This window comes from Festucalex cinctus, chromosome 5 (assembly GCF_051991245.1).
Source record: "Festucalex cinctus isolate MCC-2025b chromosome 5, RoL_Fcin_1.0, whole genome shotgun sequence".
Taxonomy (NCBI): domain Eukaryota; kingdom Metazoa; phylum Chordata; class Actinopteri; order Syngnathiformes; family Syngnathidae; genus Festucalex; species Festucalex cinctus.
The window spans coordinates 6,553,273-6,574,800 of NC_135415.1; the positions used below are offsets into that span (position 1 = coordinate 6,553,273).

The 21,528-nt window shown below is 38.7% G+C and overlaps 1 protein-coding gene across 17 annotated transcripts; it reads right to left on the reverse strand.

Annotated features, from left to right (window-relative positions):
• Window positions 1–264: 264 nt before the first annotated feature.
• Window positions 265–21,505, reverse strand: git2a (G protein-coupled receptor kinase interacting ArfGAP 2a). 17 transcript variants are annotated; one of them, XM_077522363.1, is made up of 21 exons: window positions 21,485–21,505; window positions 19,600–19,652; window positions 17,991–18,124; window positions 17,571–17,683; window positions 17,363–17,468; window positions 17,203–17,289; window positions 16,417–16,547; window positions 16,251–16,345; window positions 16,050–16,095; window positions 15,646–15,697; window positions 15,487–15,559; window positions 14,265–14,362; window positions 14,066–14,177; window positions 12,755–12,897; window positions 12,527–12,676; window positions 9,590–9,838; window positions 7,232–7,321; window positions 5,971–6,053; window positions 5,712–5,903; window positions 3,136–3,199; window positions 265–3,050 (listed from the first exon to the last, which is right to left on the reverse strand). In XM_077522363.1, the coding sequence occupies exons 2-21, from the start codon at window positions 19,649–19,651 to the stop codon at window positions 2,838–2,840; spliced, it is 2,283 nt and encodes a 760-aa protein (XP_077378489.1). In that variant the 5' UTR covers window position 19,652; window positions 21,485–21,505; the 3' UTR covers window positions 265–2,837. The 17 variants fall into 17 exon arrangements, 16 of the variants coding, with proteins under 16 accessions (XP_077378489.1, XP_077378488.1, XP_077378492.1 ...); XM_077522362.1 differs by lacking the exon at window positions 21,485–21,505 and adding an exon at window positions 20,073–20,233; XM_077522366.1 differs by lacking the exon at window positions 21,485–21,505 and having other exon boundaries at window positions 12,527–12,634; window positions 19,600–20,248.
• Between the last annotated feature and the right edge of the window lie 23 nt (window positions 21,506–21,528).

Below are 21,528 nucleotides of genomic sequence, written 5' to 3' on the forward strand. Positions count from 1 at the left end.
ACTACCGATAATCGGAATCGGTATCGGCCCTGAAAAAAGCATATCGGTCTATCTCTAATATATATATATATACCATTCCAACTTCAAAACAATCACATTCTGTATTTGAATCAGATTAATTGCCTTATGAAAAGGCTTGTGTGCCATCTTTGTGATCTAAAAATGTTTGAGTATGTTTTGTACCTTTTGGTTTGTAGAATTCATTTTAAGAAATTGTTCCATAAATTCAATGATGTCCATGAAACAAACACATTCTTTATGATGTACATTTTTAATAAATTACGTTTATTTAGAAAAAATTTTTTTTTTTCCAAATTGCAACTCAAACAGCTGCATCATATACAGTACAGTACATCCCTGCACTCCATTCACTAACAATAACTTGTGCTGAACAACCCGGAAGCGAGACATGGACAGCTCTAGCTGATAACTTTGCACGACACAAAACACGTGGACATACACATGATCTGTAGCTCTATTTGTAAGAATGGCAACATTGTACTGGCACACAGACTCCATCATAGTGCAGAGGAGAATCATCTTTAGCTTGAATGCAATGTCTTGTTAATGGTGAACCATACGAGCGTCGGACGAGGGAGCTGCGGCGAGTGCACTGCTGACTGTGCAAATCATGGAAGTGTGCTCTTCCGTTCCACAAACTTTGGATTGCAAAGCAGCACAAGTATGTGTAAGTTAGAAATGAAAGGAAGCAACAAAAAAAAGGGATTCATCTTTATCGCTACATTGCGCAATTAATAAGGGGAAGCTGCTGCATTCGAGGATGGTCGTAAGTCGGATATATCAGAGTTGTTTTTTTTCCAGTTCTGACCTGAAAGCGTTCGAGGCAAAAGTAAACAACCAAAATGGCGGACAGTGGTCAATTGTTTTTTGTTTTGGTTATTAAAACTCATTTTTGACCTACAGCAAACTTATCTTCTTGTAATTTTGCTTCATTTATTCATTCATATAGACCAGGGGTGTCCAAACATTTTCATTTGAGGGCCACACAGAAAATCAGAAGGACGCAAGGGCCACATTGAAATTGTGTTTAGTCCTAAAAATTGTTTATTTGTGCTTTTGCATATTTAGAAAAATTGTACAGTATATAAACCAATTTATTTGTAATATGGCAGTAGGGTTATTATAGTTTTGGAATGTTTCACTTTAGTTAGTTTTTATTAGTTTTCCTGGTGGTTTTGTTAGTTTTTATTAGTTTAGTTCTTTAAACAATGCTTAGTTTTAGTTTAGTTTGTTAGTTTCAGTATTAGTATTAGGTTTTTTTTGTTTTTTTGTTTTTTAAATGTGTATAGCTTGTGCGCAATTATTTAAAAAACACCATGGGAGCAACGTCATCTGAAGGTGCTTTTCTATTGGCTGCTGCTGCTAGATGACATCATTTCTGTGTGACATACTTTCAAACGTCATTATTCCGGTTTATATCCGGTTTATATTTTAAAAATCACATTTAAAATCATCTCCAAAGGGTCATGCATTAAATTAATTACCAAAGACTAAAACGAAGGACATGTTTGCTATAATTATAGTTAGTTTTAGTTAGTTTTGTAAACATAAAATGTAGTTTCAGTTAGTTTTCGTTTTTTAAAAAGCATTTTCGCTTTTATTTTATTTCGGTAATATTGTTTTTTGAATTTTAGTTGTAGTTTTTTCATTAGTTTTAGTTAAATAAAATAACCTTTAGTGGCACCTATTTTTCGATACCCTCCCTTCTTACTTTGACCATCTCCAAACATTTTTGTTTTATTTTATTTTTTTTAACTGAGTCAAATGCCATTTTTAGCACATGTTGCGGGCCACTGAAAAATGGACGGCGGGCCGCAAATGGCCCCTGGGCCGTAGTTTGGACACCACTGATATAGACCCTTCCAGCTGACGTCACTGCATAGCCCCCGCGGCGCCTCCCGGAGGGCAAACATCCCATAAGAAATGAATGTCGAGAGCTTGATTTTCGGCGAGCATTTTCGTTAAACAGTGGGAAATATGTCTATAGTGTCACAAAAAAACGTCCCGAGTAGGACACTACATTACTGCGAATCATTGAAACAATTCGTTTGGAGCCGCTAGCTATAAAAAAAAAAAAGAAAAAAAGTTGCGTCATACTTTCACGCTAGCCACCGTGGTAGTCTTTTACTCCTCACTGTCTTTCGCGGGGTTTAAAATCGCTGTCGGCAGCCGAAAGAATGCTCTCGAACTCTCTTTGAGGTATTAGAGCATCTGTTGGCCGCGCACAAGTTCACCATAGCATTGGTTGCTGATTTATCAACTGTTTGACCTATTTTCTAGCTCACACTGATTGTTTTCTAATTCACTCGCATTGATGCGCTGACCACCACCGCTAAGGGTGCACTTCTACCTGACGTCACAATGGAAGGGTCTTGACGGCGAAGGAATATAAAGGTATTTGTCCTAGTGTGGATGCCGTAGTTGGCGATCCAACATGGCCAATCTTCTAACATGCGAGTCACCGATCGTGCAGGGATCGCCGTCTTGACATTGTGTAATTTCTGAGTTCAAGTTCCCGTACAGACGTCCTGGTTTGAACTCGGAAAAGTCCGACTTCCGACCATTCTCGAATGCAGCATGATGGATTTGATGGATTTCTAGTAGTGTGCTTCGTTCTATTGACTTTTCGAGGAGGAATTGTGGAACTTTCTAAGCTTGAGTAAAATTGTGCTTTTACAGATACAATATTGGTTGGTAATTACTGCTTTCATCTGTACCAAATTGTCAAACATAAAAAAAATTAAGGCATGCATATACCACAAATGTAAAAACTAAAAAACAAAAATAGAACCCAAGGTCCGAGATGCATTTGGTGTTCAGTTGGTGTTCTCCTTAGTAGTGATGGTGACAAGCTGCTTGGCCGCCTTGGCAATATCATAAGCACATTGGATGACCTGCTGGGTGACAAGCTGCATGTCCGGTCCCGGGCAGCCTTCCGGAGGCACCGCCTTCCTGCATTCGCTCTGAAGCCTGCACGCACTGGACGTCAACAAGCGCAGAGAGCTTCGCACAGTCTCGGAGCGCGGCCTCTGCGGAGAAAAGGGAAATATGACGTCATGGTTTTCTTGCCTTTCCACTTTCATCATCAGGCATTATGTAATTATCCAGTCTTACCTTTGGAAAGAGAGCGGCCATTTCTGTTACAGCCACATGTATTCTTTCCGAGCAGGGTATGAAGCTGTGGGAGATCAAAATGATGAGTTAAGATGGTTAATTCATTTAAACAATAGTATAAATACACAACACGGTGCAGTTGAAAATCCAATTACTGTAAATCCATGCTCAACAGTTCAAGCAACATAGCACACATTTTAGAGTTCTGTAAAAGCTTGTTTCCAAACACATTCTGATGCAGTCAACTAAATACTGGAGTTTCACTGCCATAACTAAAGCTGTTAAAGTGATGAGAAAGTAATAAAACACAATATCAAAGACTAAAGTGAACGTCAAGTCAAACATTTTTCTTTACAGTAATAAATTCTATATGCCCGCGACTACTCTAAACACGTTATTCTGTGTACTATTGTGCTTCTGGAATATGAAGTAAGCAGCAAAATCCGCTTGTTTTCATTTATCTCAGGGGCAGCCATTTTGTCACTTGCTGCCAACTCAAAAAGACATCACAGTTGTTCAGGCTCAGGTAACCAATCAAAGCTCAGCTTGCAAACGCCACATGCCCAACCCCAAAAAACAGGTGAGCTGTGATTGGTCGTTACCTAACCCCAGCACAACTGCAATGTCATTTTCAGTTGACAGCAAGTGACAAAATGGCTTCCCCGAGATGGACGAAAACAAGTGAATTCCGCTGCTTAATACATATTCCAGAAACACAATAGTAATCAGAATGTTGTGTTTATACTTGTAGGGATGCATATTATTGTAAAGGAATCTGATTTGACTTCCTCTTCAAGTAAATGTAACTGAGCTTTGATTGACAGGTGCATCTCAATAAATTAAAATATTATGGAAAATGTGTTTATTTAATTCAAAAAGTAAAATGCATATATAGTAGAGATTCATGCCATACAGAGTGAAATATTTCATTTTATTTTGTACTATATGGATGATTATAGTTCACAACTAAGACCCCAAAATTACCATCTCGAAAGATTTGAATTTTACTTGGGAAACAAAATTATTTTAATGTAGACAGTTAAGAATCGGCCTTCTGCGTACTATTTTCCTCTGTGTTTAATTAATCTGTATGCGTTTCCCTTTTTGAACCAACATTTTTTGACATTTTTATTGAGATGCATCTGCATAAGCATCTGAACATGTAAACTAGTTTTTCCATGTTACATTTTGCTGTGAATGGGTAAATTGTTTTTGGGACCAAATCATCAGAGTTAAAAGACAAAATAGAATCCCACTACAGATGGACACAAACTGGAACCAGTTGCTGGCAGAATGCCACCCTGCAGCCTCAATACTATCGAGTTGACCTTTAATTTCGCATCAGGAATTCAGACAAGTATCAGACCTACATAAAACTCGATTTAATGTATAGTTTACAGTTGGCTTAAATTCTGTGGTCACGCGCTGAGCAACCGTGGGGAATCGTGTGATCGGGTATCAACTAGTCAGGCTGGACAGATATGGGGCGGGGCTTTTTTTTTTTTTTTTTTTTTTTTTCAAAAAACCTCTTCAGACAGTCTTGACAAGCACGCATTTGTAAAAACAAATGGTCCGCCCAAGGCCATTCCTATGGGAGGGACATTTGGTTTTCCGAGACGTGAGCCATTCAAGTCCATGCAATAACAAAACGGAATAAGCAAACGCCAAATGGGGAAAACATTTGTTAATGTTGTCTTTTATTGAATGCCTTTGTATGTCTGGATTTGTAAATGGTCTCTTTTGATTGCCTTCATATGGACTACATTTGTAAATCTTCTCTTTTGATTGTCTTTGTATGTCCTATTAATTTTGGCACTCCTGTGACTCTATAGAGTCATAGCAGTGCCAAACTTAATAGGAATAAATGTTCTCTTTTATTGAATGACTTTATATGTCTGTATTTTCAAATTATATTTTATTGAATGTTGTTGTATGTCTGCATTAGTGAATATACTCTTTTAATGAATGTCTTTATATAACTGCATTTGTAAATGTTCTCTTTTATTGATTGATGTTCTCTTTTATTGATTGTGTTTGTATTTCCTATTAATTTTGGCACTCCTGTGACTCCATAAAATTTGACCTGAATAGTTGAATGAGTTTTTGACACAAGTGAGGTTATGTTAGGGACACAAACACATACATGGCCAAACCGACAAACTCATGCTGATAAAAAGCTAACTATGAATAAATCGGACCCATGTAGATGGTAAGAAATATTGTTTGTGGCGAATGATTCATTAGTGGAGAAAGGGCGGGAGGCAGACCAAACTGTGCCTGGGAGGCAGGGACAGAGGCCAGAGTACCAGGAGGAGGGGTCGGGGGATCGCAGGCCGAGTGGATGGAGAGGGGCGGGGGGCTTCTCAGCCCAGGGCACCAGAGTGCTGAAACATCCCAGACTGTGCCTGAGGCGGCGCACGCCTTCGCGCTCACATGGCCTGCTGACGGGCACGAGGCCCGAAGGACACGAGGTGGGAGGAAGTGAAGATGCCACACAAGTCAACAGAAAAGGATAACGAGAGATGTTTGAAATGAAACAGAGTGGAAATTTTATAAACCTGTCGGATCTTTCTGACCTCTCGTGTTTGTTATCCTGAGCTGCTCGCAGGAGCTCCTGAATATTCTTGGTGATCTGCTCGGTTTTGCGGATGACGTCCTCGGTGCTGGGAAGCGTCGGGTCCGACTCCAACTCCGCGTCATCCAGCTCGGGGATGGAGCTGCCCTCCCCCGGCCGGGCGCTGCTCCTCAGCCTCGCTCTCCTGCACAGACTGCAGAGCACAACTTAGCCGCTTGCAGAAAACTTTTTAGTAACCGAGACAAAGACGTGATTCTTACCCTGAGTCGTCCACCTCAGAGTCATTGAATGTATTGTCATAGTCGCTTTCAGGCATGCTGCTCTGCTTCTCTAACTTGGAGGCCTGCAGAGGAAGCGATTCGATGGCGCACGTCATTGGGAATAGAAACCAGAAACATATGTGGTGAAAAGTTGAGTGCTGCAACACGCTCGCCCCGCAAACGAGTAAATTACTATATTGTTGCCAGCAAGAGTGTGCTCAAGCCACAATTAACTGTCATAAAAATATATCAAAGCTATTGCAGAAGACGTCTGAAACGAGCTAATAAAGCTGTGAAGCACGAGTGCACAATGTTAAAGCCACTTCAGTGATTATCGTTAGTACGGTTAGATCGTTTAATCGGCATAAAGTGATTACAATTGCTGACACAGATGGAAAAAAAAAAAAAAACATTATTGGGGGAAAACGCCACAGCAATGCTGCATCTTTAACCAATTAGGCGCACACTTTGCCAGAATAAATAAGACTGAAACTCTGGTCTCGAGACAGCAATGATCACATGAGATGACATTTTCACCGTGAAACAAAAGCTTGTTCTTGGAGTGAAGCGCGGACTGTGAGGAGAGCTCGTGACAAGGATGAAAAAGTCCAGATGGCTTCATTAAATAACCATCAAAACAAAACAGGACAATTAACAGTCAATCCGAATAGACAAAATTTGGCACATTTTCACTGACGTAGTATGAGTACAAGTGCAGCACAAACACTGCCATGTTGTCCGAATATGAAATTAAAGCAGATTACTTCGTAACCAGATTACTGTGCAAATACTAGCAACATTACTTTAACACTGAGGAAAATTGTTTATTACCAGTAATTAGCCAGTGATTTATCTTCATAAGGGTGATATATGTCATGCATGATAATTCTGTCACGTATTTATTATTGTTGTTGTTGGCGGTGTAGAATTACAATGTTGATTTTGTTTTAATATTTAGGTTAAAACACCTTTCAGTTCTTAGTGCAGCTAATATGTAAGATCCTATAAATGAGTGAGGTGTACACGTTTCTCAACAAATTAAACGTGAAAATGTTCCTTGTTTTATTTCCTTGACTGTTTGTTGAGCCACCCAGCGGGAGTGGCGCTGAAGAAGTCAGGTGTTTGACGTTGAGGTGGTTCATGCAGATTGGCAAGCAGGTAGCAGAGATCAATAAAGAGTGAGGCAGGAAGAATGTGATGAAAGCACCCAGCGGACTTGCCGCGTCCCGCAAGGTGAGGCCCGCATGAGGAAATACTTAACCTTTCGATTACTTTCATCCATGGACCAGGACAGGGTGGACGGAAATGAGGGGAGGGATGAAGAGGTGGTCACAAAAGCGCCCTTTTCCTTCTAAAGACGTGGTCCAAATCACATTTTAGGGAGACAAAGATCTGGTTAAATTGTAAAAACTAAAAATCTGTGAGTTTCTAATTGAACCACTCAAAAGTACTTGACTGGTTCAGTTTCAAGAAATGTGGGAAGTCAAGTCAAACGTCTTTACAATACAATGTTATGCATTCCCACTAGCCTAACCTGCTATTCTGATTAATATTGTGTTTAATTTGAAATAAGCCGTAAAATCCAACCATTTCCATCTCAGGGGGTGGCCATTTTGCCACTTGCTGTCGACTGAAAATGACATCACAGCAAAAGAAAGTTCAGCTTGCCAATATCACATGACCAAATCCAGAAAAACAGGTGAGCCAGTTTTGGTCGTTACAAGCCCCCAATGTTGCATTCGAGGAAGGTGGGAAGTCGTATTTATCTCACCCGGCTTGTCCAACCTCGAAGCGTGAAAGGTGAAAGTAAACAACAAAGATGGCTGATTCCGATAAACCGTTTGTTGTTGTGGTTAACACAGTCAGTCCAAATCACGCTGTGCTACGTGAATTTACTCATTTTGAATAATTAAATTGATCTAACAGATAAATATGTTCATCATTGTGTAAATTATGTTTTGTCATACATGATCTGTGTGAGTGACGTCAGATTGAAACGGGTCAGTGAAGTCAGGGTCCTTTTTTGTTCCAACTTTAAAGGAATACTTCACTTATTTAGCCCATTTTAGCAATAAAAAGTTAATATTTTGTCTATAATTAGATACTTTCATTATTTTTTCACGTACAAAAAGTACCTTTAAAAACACATTTTGCAACTTGCTGTCGACTGAAAATAACATCACAAGGGCTCAGGTAACCAATCACTGCTCACCTGTTTTCTAGGTTTGGTCATGTGACATTCACAAGCTGAGCTGTGATTGGTTACCTGAGCCCTTATGATGTCATTTTCAGTTGACAGCAAGTTGCAAAATGTGTTTTTAAAGGTACTAATTGTACATGGAAAAATAATTACATTATCAAATTTATTAGACAAAATATTGTTTGACTGCCAAAAATGGCTAATTAAGTAAAGTATCCCTTTAAAAATTTGATCTCCGAATTCAAAGGAGTGTTCCATTGCACACTTCCTGGTATGAAGTTGGAAAAGTCTGACTTCCCACCTCCCTTGAATGGAGCATAATTGTGATATCATTGTCAGTCAGCAAGTGTCAAAATGGCCGCCACCAGAGATGCGTAAAAACCAGTGGACTTTACTTGCTTAATACATATTCCACATTAACAATAATAATCAGAATATAGTGTTTAGACTAGTAGCGGTGCATAGAACACTATTTTGACTTGACTTCCTATTTAAGTTAATCGAAGTAAAAGCTTAACCTATAAAAGTCTGCCGCTGTTTTAATAATAGAAAAATGCCTGAGCTTTTCCTTGTTATTGAGCAGTGAGCACGCATTTCTTTAAAAGGGGAAGTCAACCCCCCCAAAACGATTGATAATAATGCAGCCCCACTTGTTTAAATATGACATTTTGGTTAATATTTGTGTTGGTGAAATATGAGCTAAGTAGTCAATATCAGAAGGCGGCCATTTTGCCACCTGCTGTCGAGTGAAAATGACATCACAGTTGCTCAGTTTTCAGATAACAACCAATCACAGCTCAGTTTCAGAAATCAGGTGAGCTGTGATTGGTCATTGCCTGAGCCCTTCTGATATCGATAAAAATAGGTGGATTTTTCTGCGTAGCTCGTATTCCACAAATGTAATATTAATCAGAATATCTTGTATGGACTAGTGAGGTCAGATATTATTGTCGAGAAATGTTTAAGGTTGACTTCCCTTTAACTTAAACTTTTCAGATCTATTAAGAAAGAGAAAGCCAGTTTAAATAGAGTGTGACAGCATTTTCATTTAAACCAAACGGGAAGAAAAGATGAGTTGTCATGCAGTACAAAAACACAATATTTGTATGGTTGTTTTAATGCTTCATCAACATAAAAGACAGTACAAAACTGAAAATTAAATCACGATGACAGTATCTGCAAGCATGTACAACTAATTAATGTGTAAAAAAAATAAAAAATAAAAGACAAGAGGCACACCAGTGAACAACAGATGGATGTAGATAATGGCCTTGCAGCCTTATCAGAACCGGACAAGATGAGGTGTGAGTGGATGTGATTGTGATTTTCGAGATGCCCACAGTGAAAAAGAAAGGAAAGGTGAAATGGGGCCAATGGCAAGGAAAAGGCGAAGGAATGCAGGGAACAGGTCTTACTTACATGAGGTGGGAAGGGATGCAGGGTGGGAATAGCCTCCTCTGGGTAAGGATTTTCCCCTTTAGGGAGATAAGTCTTCAGGCCCGAGCCAGTCTCGTACATAGACATGGGCCGACTCGCCCGAGCAGATTGCCGGCGTTTCAGGGCTGAAGGACTGGAGGGGTCGGGATAGTCTGACGTGCTGGGGTTCTGATAGATATTGGCTGTGACCTGCCGCCTAAGAGAGGTGTTCTCACTTTGCAGAGATTGCAGCTGGAAGAGACGGTCAGCAACACACTAAGAGGTGCTCTCAGCAAAGCAAGCCTTCATCCACTTAAAGTCACAGGAGGATTTACCTCTTTTTTTCTTTTTTTTTGAAAGCTTACATCGAAAAAGCCAGCGATAAGCAAGCAAAGGACTGATTGCGCGGCAAGGTGACACAGGTGGAATTGCAATCAGAGGTGCCGATAAAGGACAAGAGTTAGCAGCAACGGAGATTTAGGAATTGATTTAAGAGAGAGGTTTTGTTGTCATTGATGTTCCGGATTATAGCGCACAGAATGTTCACATTGGATTGCATATTATTAATTGATGATAAACATTGAGAAGAAAAATCTACTCATCTTAAATGTGAAGACCACATCACTATCCATGTGTTTTTGATTTCTACAATACTGTCCTGTGAGGAGACTCAAATGATACGAACGCTATACGGTGTATTTACAATACAAATCAGAATGACTACTTGTTCATGTAAATAATCTGCATTTTCTGTCCAAACAGTAACAAAACTAATCAAATATTCTGTGAAAAAGTTAGACTAAGTCAAATATAGGGCTCAAATTGACCATTACCAAATCACTTGCAATGAACATAAACTGAGACGAGAAGTCAACCCTAAAATTGCCTTTACAATAATATGTTCTTTTATGCCCCACTAGTCTAAACACAGTATTCTGATTAATATTGCATCTGTGGAATATGTTATTAAGCAGCAAAATCTACCTTTTTTTTTTTTTTTTTAAATCCCTCTCCAAGGGGCATCCATGTTGCAATTTGACGTCGGCTTAAAATGAGATCAAAATTGATCAGGTAAAGACCAATCACAGCTCACCTGGTTTCTGAAGCTGAGCTGTGATTGGTCATTACCTAGGCCCTGAGTAATTGTGGCGTATCTTGATGACCACTGTGATGTCATTTTCAGTCGACAGCATGTAGCAAAATGGCCGTCCTCGGAGATGGATTCACATTTAAAAAAAAAAACAACAACAACAAAAAAACAAAACAAAAAAACAAAACAGTAATATTAACTCATTTGCTCCCAAAAACGTATAAATATGTTCTATTTTAAATGTTTTACGTGTCCCAAAGACGTATTTCTACATTTTTTTCGTTTTTGTTTTTTTTCTTAATACTAGAGTAGGGGTGGCAAACTGCGGTCCTCGAGGGCCAGAGTCCTGCAGGTTTTATAGATTTTCCCACTCGAAGTGCAGCTGATTCCAATTAACGGGCTCATTATCAGGCTTCTGCAGAGCTTGCTGATGAGCTGATCATGAATCAGCTGCGTTGAAGAAGGGAAATATCGAAAACCTGCAGGACTGCGGCCCTCGAGGACCAGATCTCGCCACCCCTGTACTAGAGCATACAAAAAGGCTTTGATCAACTGCTCAGAACGGTTGCAGAAATGGTGGTAATTACATAAACGGCCAGCAGGTGGCAGCAGAGCAAAGGAGATCAACCAGGGCCATGTTGAAAAAAGGTTAAAATACTCACAATTGTAATTAGATTTGTGAATAATGATGAAACTTAGCTATGTTCTAATGATAACTTCTGCAAAACGATATACATAATATAGATATGAATATACTTTTTTCTCTGATGAAAAAGAGCCTTTAAAGGGACACTTGACTCATTGAACAATTTTCAGCAGTGAAATGTTAATATTTTGTCTATGATGAATTTGATAACTTCATTATTTTTAATGTACATTTAATACCTTTAAAAAGTAATTTTTCGACTTTCTGTCGACTGTTGATGACATCACCTGTGCTGAGGAAGTAGGTAGCGGTCAATCATGGCTCACCTGTTTTCTGGGTTCGGTCAGTAAACTGAGCCATGATTGGTCGTTGCCTACTTCCTCAGCACAGGTGATGTCATCATTAGTCGACAGTAAGTAGAAAAAAATACTTTTTAAAGGTATTAATTGTACATGAAAAATAATAAAGTTAACGAGTTCATTATCAACAAAATATGAACTTTTTACCCCTGAAAATGGCTCAATGAGTCAACTATCGCTTTAATATTATGTTTTTATAGCAATAGAACACAATATTCTGTGGGCCTTGCAAAATCAGTCAAAATCCAGTAAAACAGCCGGGGTTGCTTATGTGAAAATGGCTGGGAGTGAATGAGTTAAAAAGAATGCCGTGTTTAGGCTAGTGGAGGCACATACAACATATTGAACAGAAATTTTTTGCATCGACTTCCCCTTTAAATAACAATTATGATACAGTGTCTATATTTTCCATGAAGCATTTGGAAAACAACTCAACAACATATCTCCAGTCCACGTACTAAACATTCAAAAACATTACTACGAGCACACAGTAATGTGATGAAGCAAGGCACACACATACAAATCAAGTTAGTCAATGTCATCTAATGTACATCAAACATGCATTTCAAAACATTCTTGTTAGTAACGTGACAACATTCTTAAATAATCAAGACTTGCCAATTATGAAATGAACCGGAGGGATTTCCTCTTCGAGTGAGCATGCTGGCCGACGACAGAGGGAGGGTGGAGCAGCAGGGTGTCACAGCAGCCTTCCTGTTCACGTAGTCACGCACAGCCTAATTACAAGGCTCAGGCTCAGCCGCTGTGGCCCCCCTACACCGATCCCCACCCTGACTCAGCCTTCGGCGATGTTAGTCATCTTATTGTTGGAGCCCGGCGGATACCTTTTTCTGCATCAGTCGCAGCTCATCGCTCAGGTTGCTGTTGGCTTTCAGGAGATGTTGGATTTTGGCCTCGGAGACCGACAGAGCGTTTTTCACCTCCAGGTACTCCTGCATGGTGATAGGGCCATCAGAGAGGTCAGAGTCCAGACTCTGTTGGGAGCAGGAAATACATTATCATTCAGACGGTGATGTTCATGGTTTCACTGTGAGAAAGTTGAAGCACGTCACCTTTGTCCGATCTCCTTTACTTGAAGGGAGCTCTTGGTCTGTATCCTCATCAGACGCTACGCTATCATAGTCGGGCTGGTCATTATCCTGACTGTCGCTGCATGGCCTGGCAGACATGTTCTTCAGGGTGAGTTCCACATTGTCTGCAGTTAAAAAGACACAATTTGGAATTCGTCCTCTGTGCTATAAGTGTTGTGTAAGAGAAGGTTACACAGTAAATAACAATGTAGCACATTGTAGCACATCCTGCATTTTGTATACTTTCTTCGTGGCATGTGCCTTTTCATTACAAGACAATGAGACTTGTTTTGACAACATTCTTGTGTTGCTTATCATTACAAGTGATGATTTGCTGTCAACAAATGGAATTCAGCTCTGTGGCTGTACAGTTGGTTTGTATGGAGGACCAAAACTGCCAAAATTCAAAATAAATACATAACTTAATAAATAAATTACTAAAAGTGAAAATAAAAATGAATCTAAAAAAATACAATTCGTAAATTATATATACAAAATAAAATAAATAAATATAAATGGAAATAAATCCGCTTTATTTTCACTTTTTGTCATTTATGTATTTATTTAGTCATTTATTTATCTATTTATTTAGTCATTTATTTATTTTGAATTTTGGCAGTTTTGGGCCATCCTGCCAAGTCAAAATGTTATTCAAATGAGGGGGTCTTGGGTTGGACTCCGCCGTTGCAAACTGCCTGCCATTGGTCGAGTGAGCAGACCGAGGAAATCTTGCCGGCTTACAATGGAGAGCGCCAGCAATGGACTATCTTGTCTAGCAAATCAAGTCGCAAGTTGAGGTGACAGTGGACACGATAGTCGTCCATTGCAAGCCGGCAAGACTTCCTTGCTCACTCGACCAATGACAGGCAGCTTGTAAAGGCGGAGTCCAACCCAAGACACGATTAGGACCGCCCCCTCATTTGAATAACATTTTGACTTGGCTGTACGGCCCAAAACTGCCAAAATTCAAAATAAATGGCTAAATAAATGGCTAAATAAATAAATAAATGACAAAATAAATAAATAAATAGATAAATAAATAAATGACTAATTAAATAGATACATTAATAACTAAATAAATAAATAAATGACCAAAAGTGAAAATAAAAACGGATTTATATTTTTTGGGATATAATTTTCAAAATATATTTTTATAGTAATTTTTATGTTCATTTTTAGTCATTTATGTATTCATTTATTTATTTATTTTGAATTTTGGAAGTTTTAGTCCTCTATAGTTTTGGTGCCCCTTCACAATGTTCCACCCCCCAAAATTAATTACTAATTACTCACCTTTAGGGCTTGCTGCTGAATTTCCTTGTTGTCTCCGCTTTGCATCACTTAGTATGTCAATCACAAGAGTTGCAAATTCATGTGCGTTGAATCTGGCAAGTTTCTGGCGTCCCTAAAAGAAAAAACAAAACAAAACAACTCATCATTATATGGTCAGTATGGGAAGTGGGAAAGAAAACATTTTAGGATGCAAACTTGCCTGGTTTCTTGTGGACGAATACTCTGGATTGACGGGAAGGAAAGGCACCACAGTCGTCTCCGTCACAAGGGCACTGTGATTCTGTGTTGCTAACCACACTACAAGACAGTGTGACAAATCAAATCAACTCAGTGTGGTTTTAATGTAAATATCGGTGTGCATAGAAACATTTCAGAATAAAAGCCAGTGCAGAAGTCCATTCCATGTTCTTTTTGTATGGCACAATAATGAATTAATTATACATAACAAGGCTTTTGTCTATATTTTGCCATCACTTCAAAGCAATTTGGTGCTATTATTTGCAGATTTTTTTTTTTCACAAAGTAAACCTTGTACACATCGTCGCTGCTATGTGAAAAACACTTCTGTCCATTTTTGTAATTTTTTTTTTACAATTTTGGGATGTAACTGAATGCAGACAACCCAAAAACATAAAAAATAAGGGGTGTCAGGCGATTATTATTTTTTCATAATTTCATAATTTTTAATCATAATTGCGTGACTTCAATAGTTAACTCACGATTAATCGCAAATTATACAACTGTTCTAAATGTACAACAAAATGTACAATAACATTTTTTCTATGTTTTCATACTTTTGTTAATATATAAGTTGTAAAAAATGTTAGATAGAAAGTAGAAATATGGATGCATCTTTTAGTCACTGATACCGCAATTTCATAATAATTCATAAAATTTAGTTCAAATTAAAGTTGTCCTGTACTGTAAAAAACGAGTGCGATATTGATTTGTGTTGGTCAGTTTTCTGCCATGAGATGGCATAATTGCATTTTTGTAAGACGTTGGTGACAGCTCAGTGCATTTTTCTTTTCATAATTGATCTTTAACATGAAGTAACTAAATTCTGCACATTTTTTTAATTGTAAAATACAACTTGACCCCAGTTTCCACATATATATGCATTATTATTATTAAATTTATTACTGCTAAATTTGGACCTGTACGTATCTGCTGCGTTGCATCTGGAATTGCCCCAGTACACGAGCTTTCCAAGTAATTGTGTTTAAAAAAAAATAAAAAATTTAAATACCACTAACACACTACTTTTGATACCCCTAGTAAAAATGTAAAAATGACAAAGGCAAAAATGGACATAGGTGATTTTCACATAGCAGCGACAATATGTTACTTTTATAAATAGAACAGTGCAATACAAAATGCTGTACATTGATTGTGAAAACAAACTTTGCAGAAATCTTTACCTGCATCAGTCTCTCGCCTGTCAACCTCATCATACACATCCATGGCCAGCTCCTCAAATAAATGATTACTCAGCTGCAAATGAGTAACAAAGTTGGACTTTTAATGAGGAAAGAGATAAAATAGCAAAAATAAATATTGTCAGGCGCGCCATCACTTACTGACTGCAGCTTCTTCTTGGCTGCTTTGGCCAATTCAGATAGATCTAAACTGCTACAGTGAAATAATATTTCTCATCAACATTCTGCTAAAAACCTTACGGAAAATATTCATCTGCAAGCCATTTGAGCATACTTACATGTTCCTAATCCACCAACAGAATGCACGACAAAAGACCAAACAATCATTTAAATGAGGAAATATTTGTGCTATCCTGTGACAAGAAAGGCTAAAAGTGTTATATATTTGTAGGTACTCTGCTTCTGCTGACAGGAGATGTTTCAACAAGTTCCAACAAGCCGCTTCAAAGCAACGACAACTACTGGCTCCTGCAACTACCTCATTCTACAATTTTACGTAAAGTAAAAACCACTGAGTGAGAAAAAAAGCATCTTTTTTAGCTTACCTGTCAGCCATTTGAGGAACGATGAAGTGTTGCCCATTTTTGTGATCTTAAGGGAACAAGAACAATGTTGTGTACTTAAATCACAAACTCAAAACTAGGAAACTCACACATCATAAAAAAACAACAAATAAATCTGATGTGTTACTACATGCATCATTTGTACCACTTTCACTTTAACAATTCACTGAAATAGCAGCACACCTGGTTTTCGCCCACACAGGTAGAACGCCAACCGATCTGTCAGCTCATACTGAATCTCCACCAGTCGATCTGCCAACTCGTGGTGGCCCGCCTCCCTAAAGTGAAATGTATTTTAAAAAATCCTATTGACACGTGATTGTGTGAGAGTAAAAATGACGTGACTAACCTTGCATAGTCAATGGGAGTTTTGCCATTGCTATCAGGGGCTCCAGGATCTGCGCCGTAAACCGTTAACAGTTCTGCCTGAGAGACCTGTCCTGCCTTTGCTGCCACATGTAAGGGAGTGTTTCCCTTTTCCTTGAAGAGAGAGAAAGTGTAAGACCAAATCACAGATTCAATAGGTGTAAGAGCCTAAATTGATTTTAAATGGATTCAAAGTTTGTTAAAAGATGACCCATGATTAACTCATTCGCTTACATTTTCACCTTCGCTCCCAGCTGTTTTACTGGATTTTGACTGATTTTGCAAGGCCCACATAATATTGTGTTCTATTGCTATAAAAACATGGAACTACTAAAAGATTTGTATCTCTTCTTTCATCAGGAAAAAAAAGTAGATTTGAATCCGACTATCCGTCTCCGTTTTGCAGCAATTAGCATTAGAATATAGCTAAGTTTCATCACTATTCACAAATCTGTTTAAAACTGTGGGGAAAACAGCATGTTGCAACATGGCCCAGGTTGATCTCTTATAATCTGCTGCCACCTGCTGGCCGTTTTAGTAATAACTACCATTGTTCCAACTGTTCTCTTCAGTTCAGAGGATGCATCAAAGCCTTCTGTATGCTCTAGCATAAAAAAAAAAAAAATAGATGATAAACGTATAAATATGTCTTTGGGACACTGGTAATATTAAAAAATAGAACATATTTATATGTTTTTTGGGAGCAAATGAGTTAATAAAGTGTGGTTTTACATCATTTTTTTCCTCTATAAAATGGCGGGACCCTTACTGGGTGAAAAAAGTTTGCTTGAGCTCCCAAAGAAAGCAACCTCAAACAGGTCTCAAGATTTCCAGTGCGAACACTTGAATGAAGTTGCTAGAAAAAAGAAGAAAATAATTTAGATTTACAATCAACTGATGTTATATTTTCCAGCAGTATTTCGCCTCACCTTACTCAGATCTTTGGCTGTTGAACTGTCATCTTCCCGACAAGGCATGCGGTGGACAAACGCCAGCATTTGATATTTGGCTTTGATAAATTCTGACTTGTTTGGGCTATTTGAGGAACACGTGAAATAGAACAGTAGAGAAACAAGTCAGAAAGAGTGAACGTCATCCAAGGAAAAATGTAATTGTTTTAAAATAAGAACAATTCACTGCAATTTGTCCTGGGGGTTCGCCTTGCGTTTTCCACTCATCACAGATGCTGGGTCCAGAAGGGAGTGCTCCCAAATTGAATTAGCACCATTGCTGTACAACATCTGAACCATCTAGTCGAAAATAAAAACAAAGATGAAAAACTTTGCTCCACTGATTCAGGAAAACACAGTCACACTTTAGAATTCAGGCCAAAATCAACACAAAATTATGCACACTACTAGTCAAATGTTTGGTTATACTTTCTCATTCAATAGAACGAGAAGTTCCCAAAGTTTTGACAGGTTATGTATAAATTGTACCGTATCGGGTTTATATTTGTTAAGCTTTTCTGTTTTTTTTTTTTTTTTTTCAGATTACATGTGCCTCAACAGATACAACACAAGGCCAAGCGGAAACAAAGTTAAAAGTAAGAGTTACTTGTAGCTGCGTAGGAGGCCATGGCGTGTGCGTCAAGTGACGGACTTGTGAGCTGTGTCTGCCTAGACTTCGATGAACACTGCAGCACTCATCACAAATCAACACCCCCCTGTTCACTGAGGCCCAGCGGGGTTCTGTGAGGAAGGGAACAGAACACTTACTGACTGTTAAAATAAAGATATCCATTTCAGACAAGTACAAAAGGCTCCATAGAACATATTATTGGCAAGAAAAATTCTTTGGATTGACTTCCCCGTTTTTAATAGATAAAAGCATCCAATTTTACCCAGATCCAAAGTTTCATGCAGATTTCTTCACAACCTGTATGGCTCACATTCGGGATTGTTATACAGAATAGTTTTAGAGATATTGTTATGAAAAGTGGAAGTTGGGTTTCTAAATGGATTCTTTGGAGTCACTATTCAAACAAATGACCACTCTGACCTGTACACCACACCTTCCTCTAATTCTGTTGGGGGTGTCTCACAATAAATATTTTAAATTCATACTGCCCTCCTCTACAGCCATTACACCAAAAGCAATGTGATTGGCTGATGCTGGGATAGGACAGCAGCTGAGTGTATGGGAACAGCTGCAGGGGTTACTACTCACAGTGATGGCGCATGGTTGTAGTTTTGAAGTCTCACCCAAACTACTGTCCTTTGAGGCCTCTCCGCTGGTGGGCTTCCTTTACACTTTCCTCAAACAAGTGCTGCTAAATTTAATAGCAGATCTTGAAATTCTAAAAATATTCACAGCCAACAACTGGTCACAGTTGCAAGGGAGGGGCGAGAGGCCAGCTGCTTTGGAGACTAACATGTCACAATGACATGATGAGCAGCAAAAGGGGTTCTAAAGCCTGAGTAAATATATTTTCTCTTAACCAATTATCCTCCTTTCTTTGCTAATGTATACTTTTTTTACAGGATATCCCCATCAGAAAAAGACTTCCGAATTGAAAACTCTCAGTCAATTCAGTCAGCATCCTGTTTGGCTTCCTGTGATTGCTGAAAAACATCACGTCACAACTACAGAAAGGGGATTTCACACGCAAGAATTTGAGTATTAATGCTCTGTATTTCAACTACAATAGACATTTGATTGTAAATGTTTTTACATTTGTTGTCACAATGAATTAAGGAAAAATGCAGATTAAATGTAATCATCCAATCGATCTGCAACCAAACAAAGTCAAGTTAAAATAGGATCATACTCTCTAGCATGCAGGATTGGGGAATAACAATGTGATTTAATTCAATTTGAATTCACAAAAAACACTCCTAATATTCTGTTCAAACATTGGGTCCTTTTAAAATGTCAACACTGCCACAGACTGATTGAAATTGAACAAGAAATCACCGGAAGTGGTCGCTTAAGGTCAAATAGCATCCTCGCCTGGGAGCCCGGTTAGGTGTCACAACACTAAACTTGTCGCACATCGCATTCAACACTAAAGTACACATGAGCGTGGGTGGGCTGAGCACTAATAATCCGATTACAATAAGGCGTGATACTAGTGGACCGAGTGTGAAGAAACCACACGTCACTCAATAAATGTGTCGGGACCCGATACGAGCTAATGTTGACCGTTCGACTAATGTTCACTTACCTGGGACGCAACAGTCTGCACACACCTCCGTGTTCCTCATGCGTTTGGACATCCTAAACGGTGGAAATGTTTGCAGAAATTAGCCGAGGATCTTGGCAATACGCACGCTGATCATTGATGACTCCCTGGAGATGCCTTCCGCGTTAGCTAAAAGCTAGCCAATTAAAGACAATTCCAAACATCGAGACCCTACATCCGATTGAAGCTGTTTTGAAAATCATTATAACGCCATTCCCCTACAGCGCTCAATACCGATTCTTTTCAAGTTAGCTGACTTAGCACCTGGCTAGTAGACAACACTACGCCCGCTTAATGTGACGCGCTGCGGTCTGTAGACAGACAGCCGCAACACTACAGCGAGCGTAGTGTCTGCAGTGCTGACTACTAGTTACCGAATCCCACAGGCGATTCTTACAGGAAAACTTTCTACTCATATACTCATATAAACAAAATATTACGAATATAGTTCTCACTTTTATACTTTGTCATGACTAACTGCTATTTTTTTAATCACAAACAAAAATATTTATTTAGCAATAGTGGTTTGTTGTGCAGCACATAGCCTGATATACAAAGTTGAGGGAAAACTGCGTTCATAATGTTGCTCGCTCCTTTGCGGGTGTAAATGGAGATTTTTCGAGGCGATGCAACATTTACAGCAGTCGCATGATGATGGCTTTATTAGCATCACATCATCAAGGTCCTGGTCAATGAGGTCAGACTTGAGAGACATTCGTGTGTCAGTGTTTCGTTTACATTTTGTTCATAAAAATGACAAACAATAACAATCGCAAATAAATTACATCACGTGATAACAGACGTGCCTAATACAGATTGAAGTTACAAGCCTTATAACTAAGTTATAAGTCTTATAACTTCCAAACTGGGTGTCCAAACTACAGATCGGGGGCCATTTGCGGCCCGCCGTCCATTTTTCAGTGGCCCGCAACATTTGCTAAAAATGGCATTTGACTCAGTTCAAATAAAATAAACAAAACAAAAATGTTTGGAGATGGTCAAAGTAAGAAAGGAGGGTATCGAAAAACTGGTGCCATTAAAGGTTATTTTAATTCACTAAAACTAATGAAAAAAAAACCTAAAAATCAAAAAACAATATTGTTACCGAAATAAAATAAAAAACGAAAATGCTTTTTAAAAAACGAAAACCAACTGAAACTACATTTTGTGTTTTTACAAAACTAACTACAACTAACTATAATTATAGCAAACATGTCCTTTGTTTTCCATCCATCCATCCATTTTCTTGATCGCTTATTCCTCACAAGGGTCGCGGGGGTGCTGGCGCCTATCTCAGCTGGCTCTGGGCAGTAGGCGGGGGACACCCCGGACTGGTTGCCAGCCAATCGCAGGGCACACAGAGACCAACACCCTCCTTTGTTTTCGTCTTTGGTAATTAATTTAATGCATGAGCCTTTGGGGATGATTTTAAATGTGATTTTTAGTAGATTTATTTTGATATAAACCGGAATAATGACGTTTAAAAATATCTAGCAGCAGCCAATAGAAAAGCACCATACAGATTACGTCGCTCCCTTGGTGTTTTTTACACTAACAGAACCACCCTGAAAACTAATAAAAAGTAACTAAAATAAAAAATTCCCAAACTATAATAACCCTACTGCCATATTACAAATAAATTGGTTTATATACTGTAGCATTTTTCTAAATATGCAAAAGCGCAATTAAATTATTTGTACAACGTTTAGGACTAAACACAATTTCTCCTCATAACATTATGTGGCCCTTGCGTCCTTCTGATTTTCTGTATGTGGCCCTCAAATGGAAAAGTTTGGACACCCCTCACCCCTCAAAAACTATCACGCCTGTTTTTGATTATCAGTGAAATATACAATTTTGATCATACCACTAAATGCAACCGGCGATCTTAAGTTAAGCAAATTCACCCGC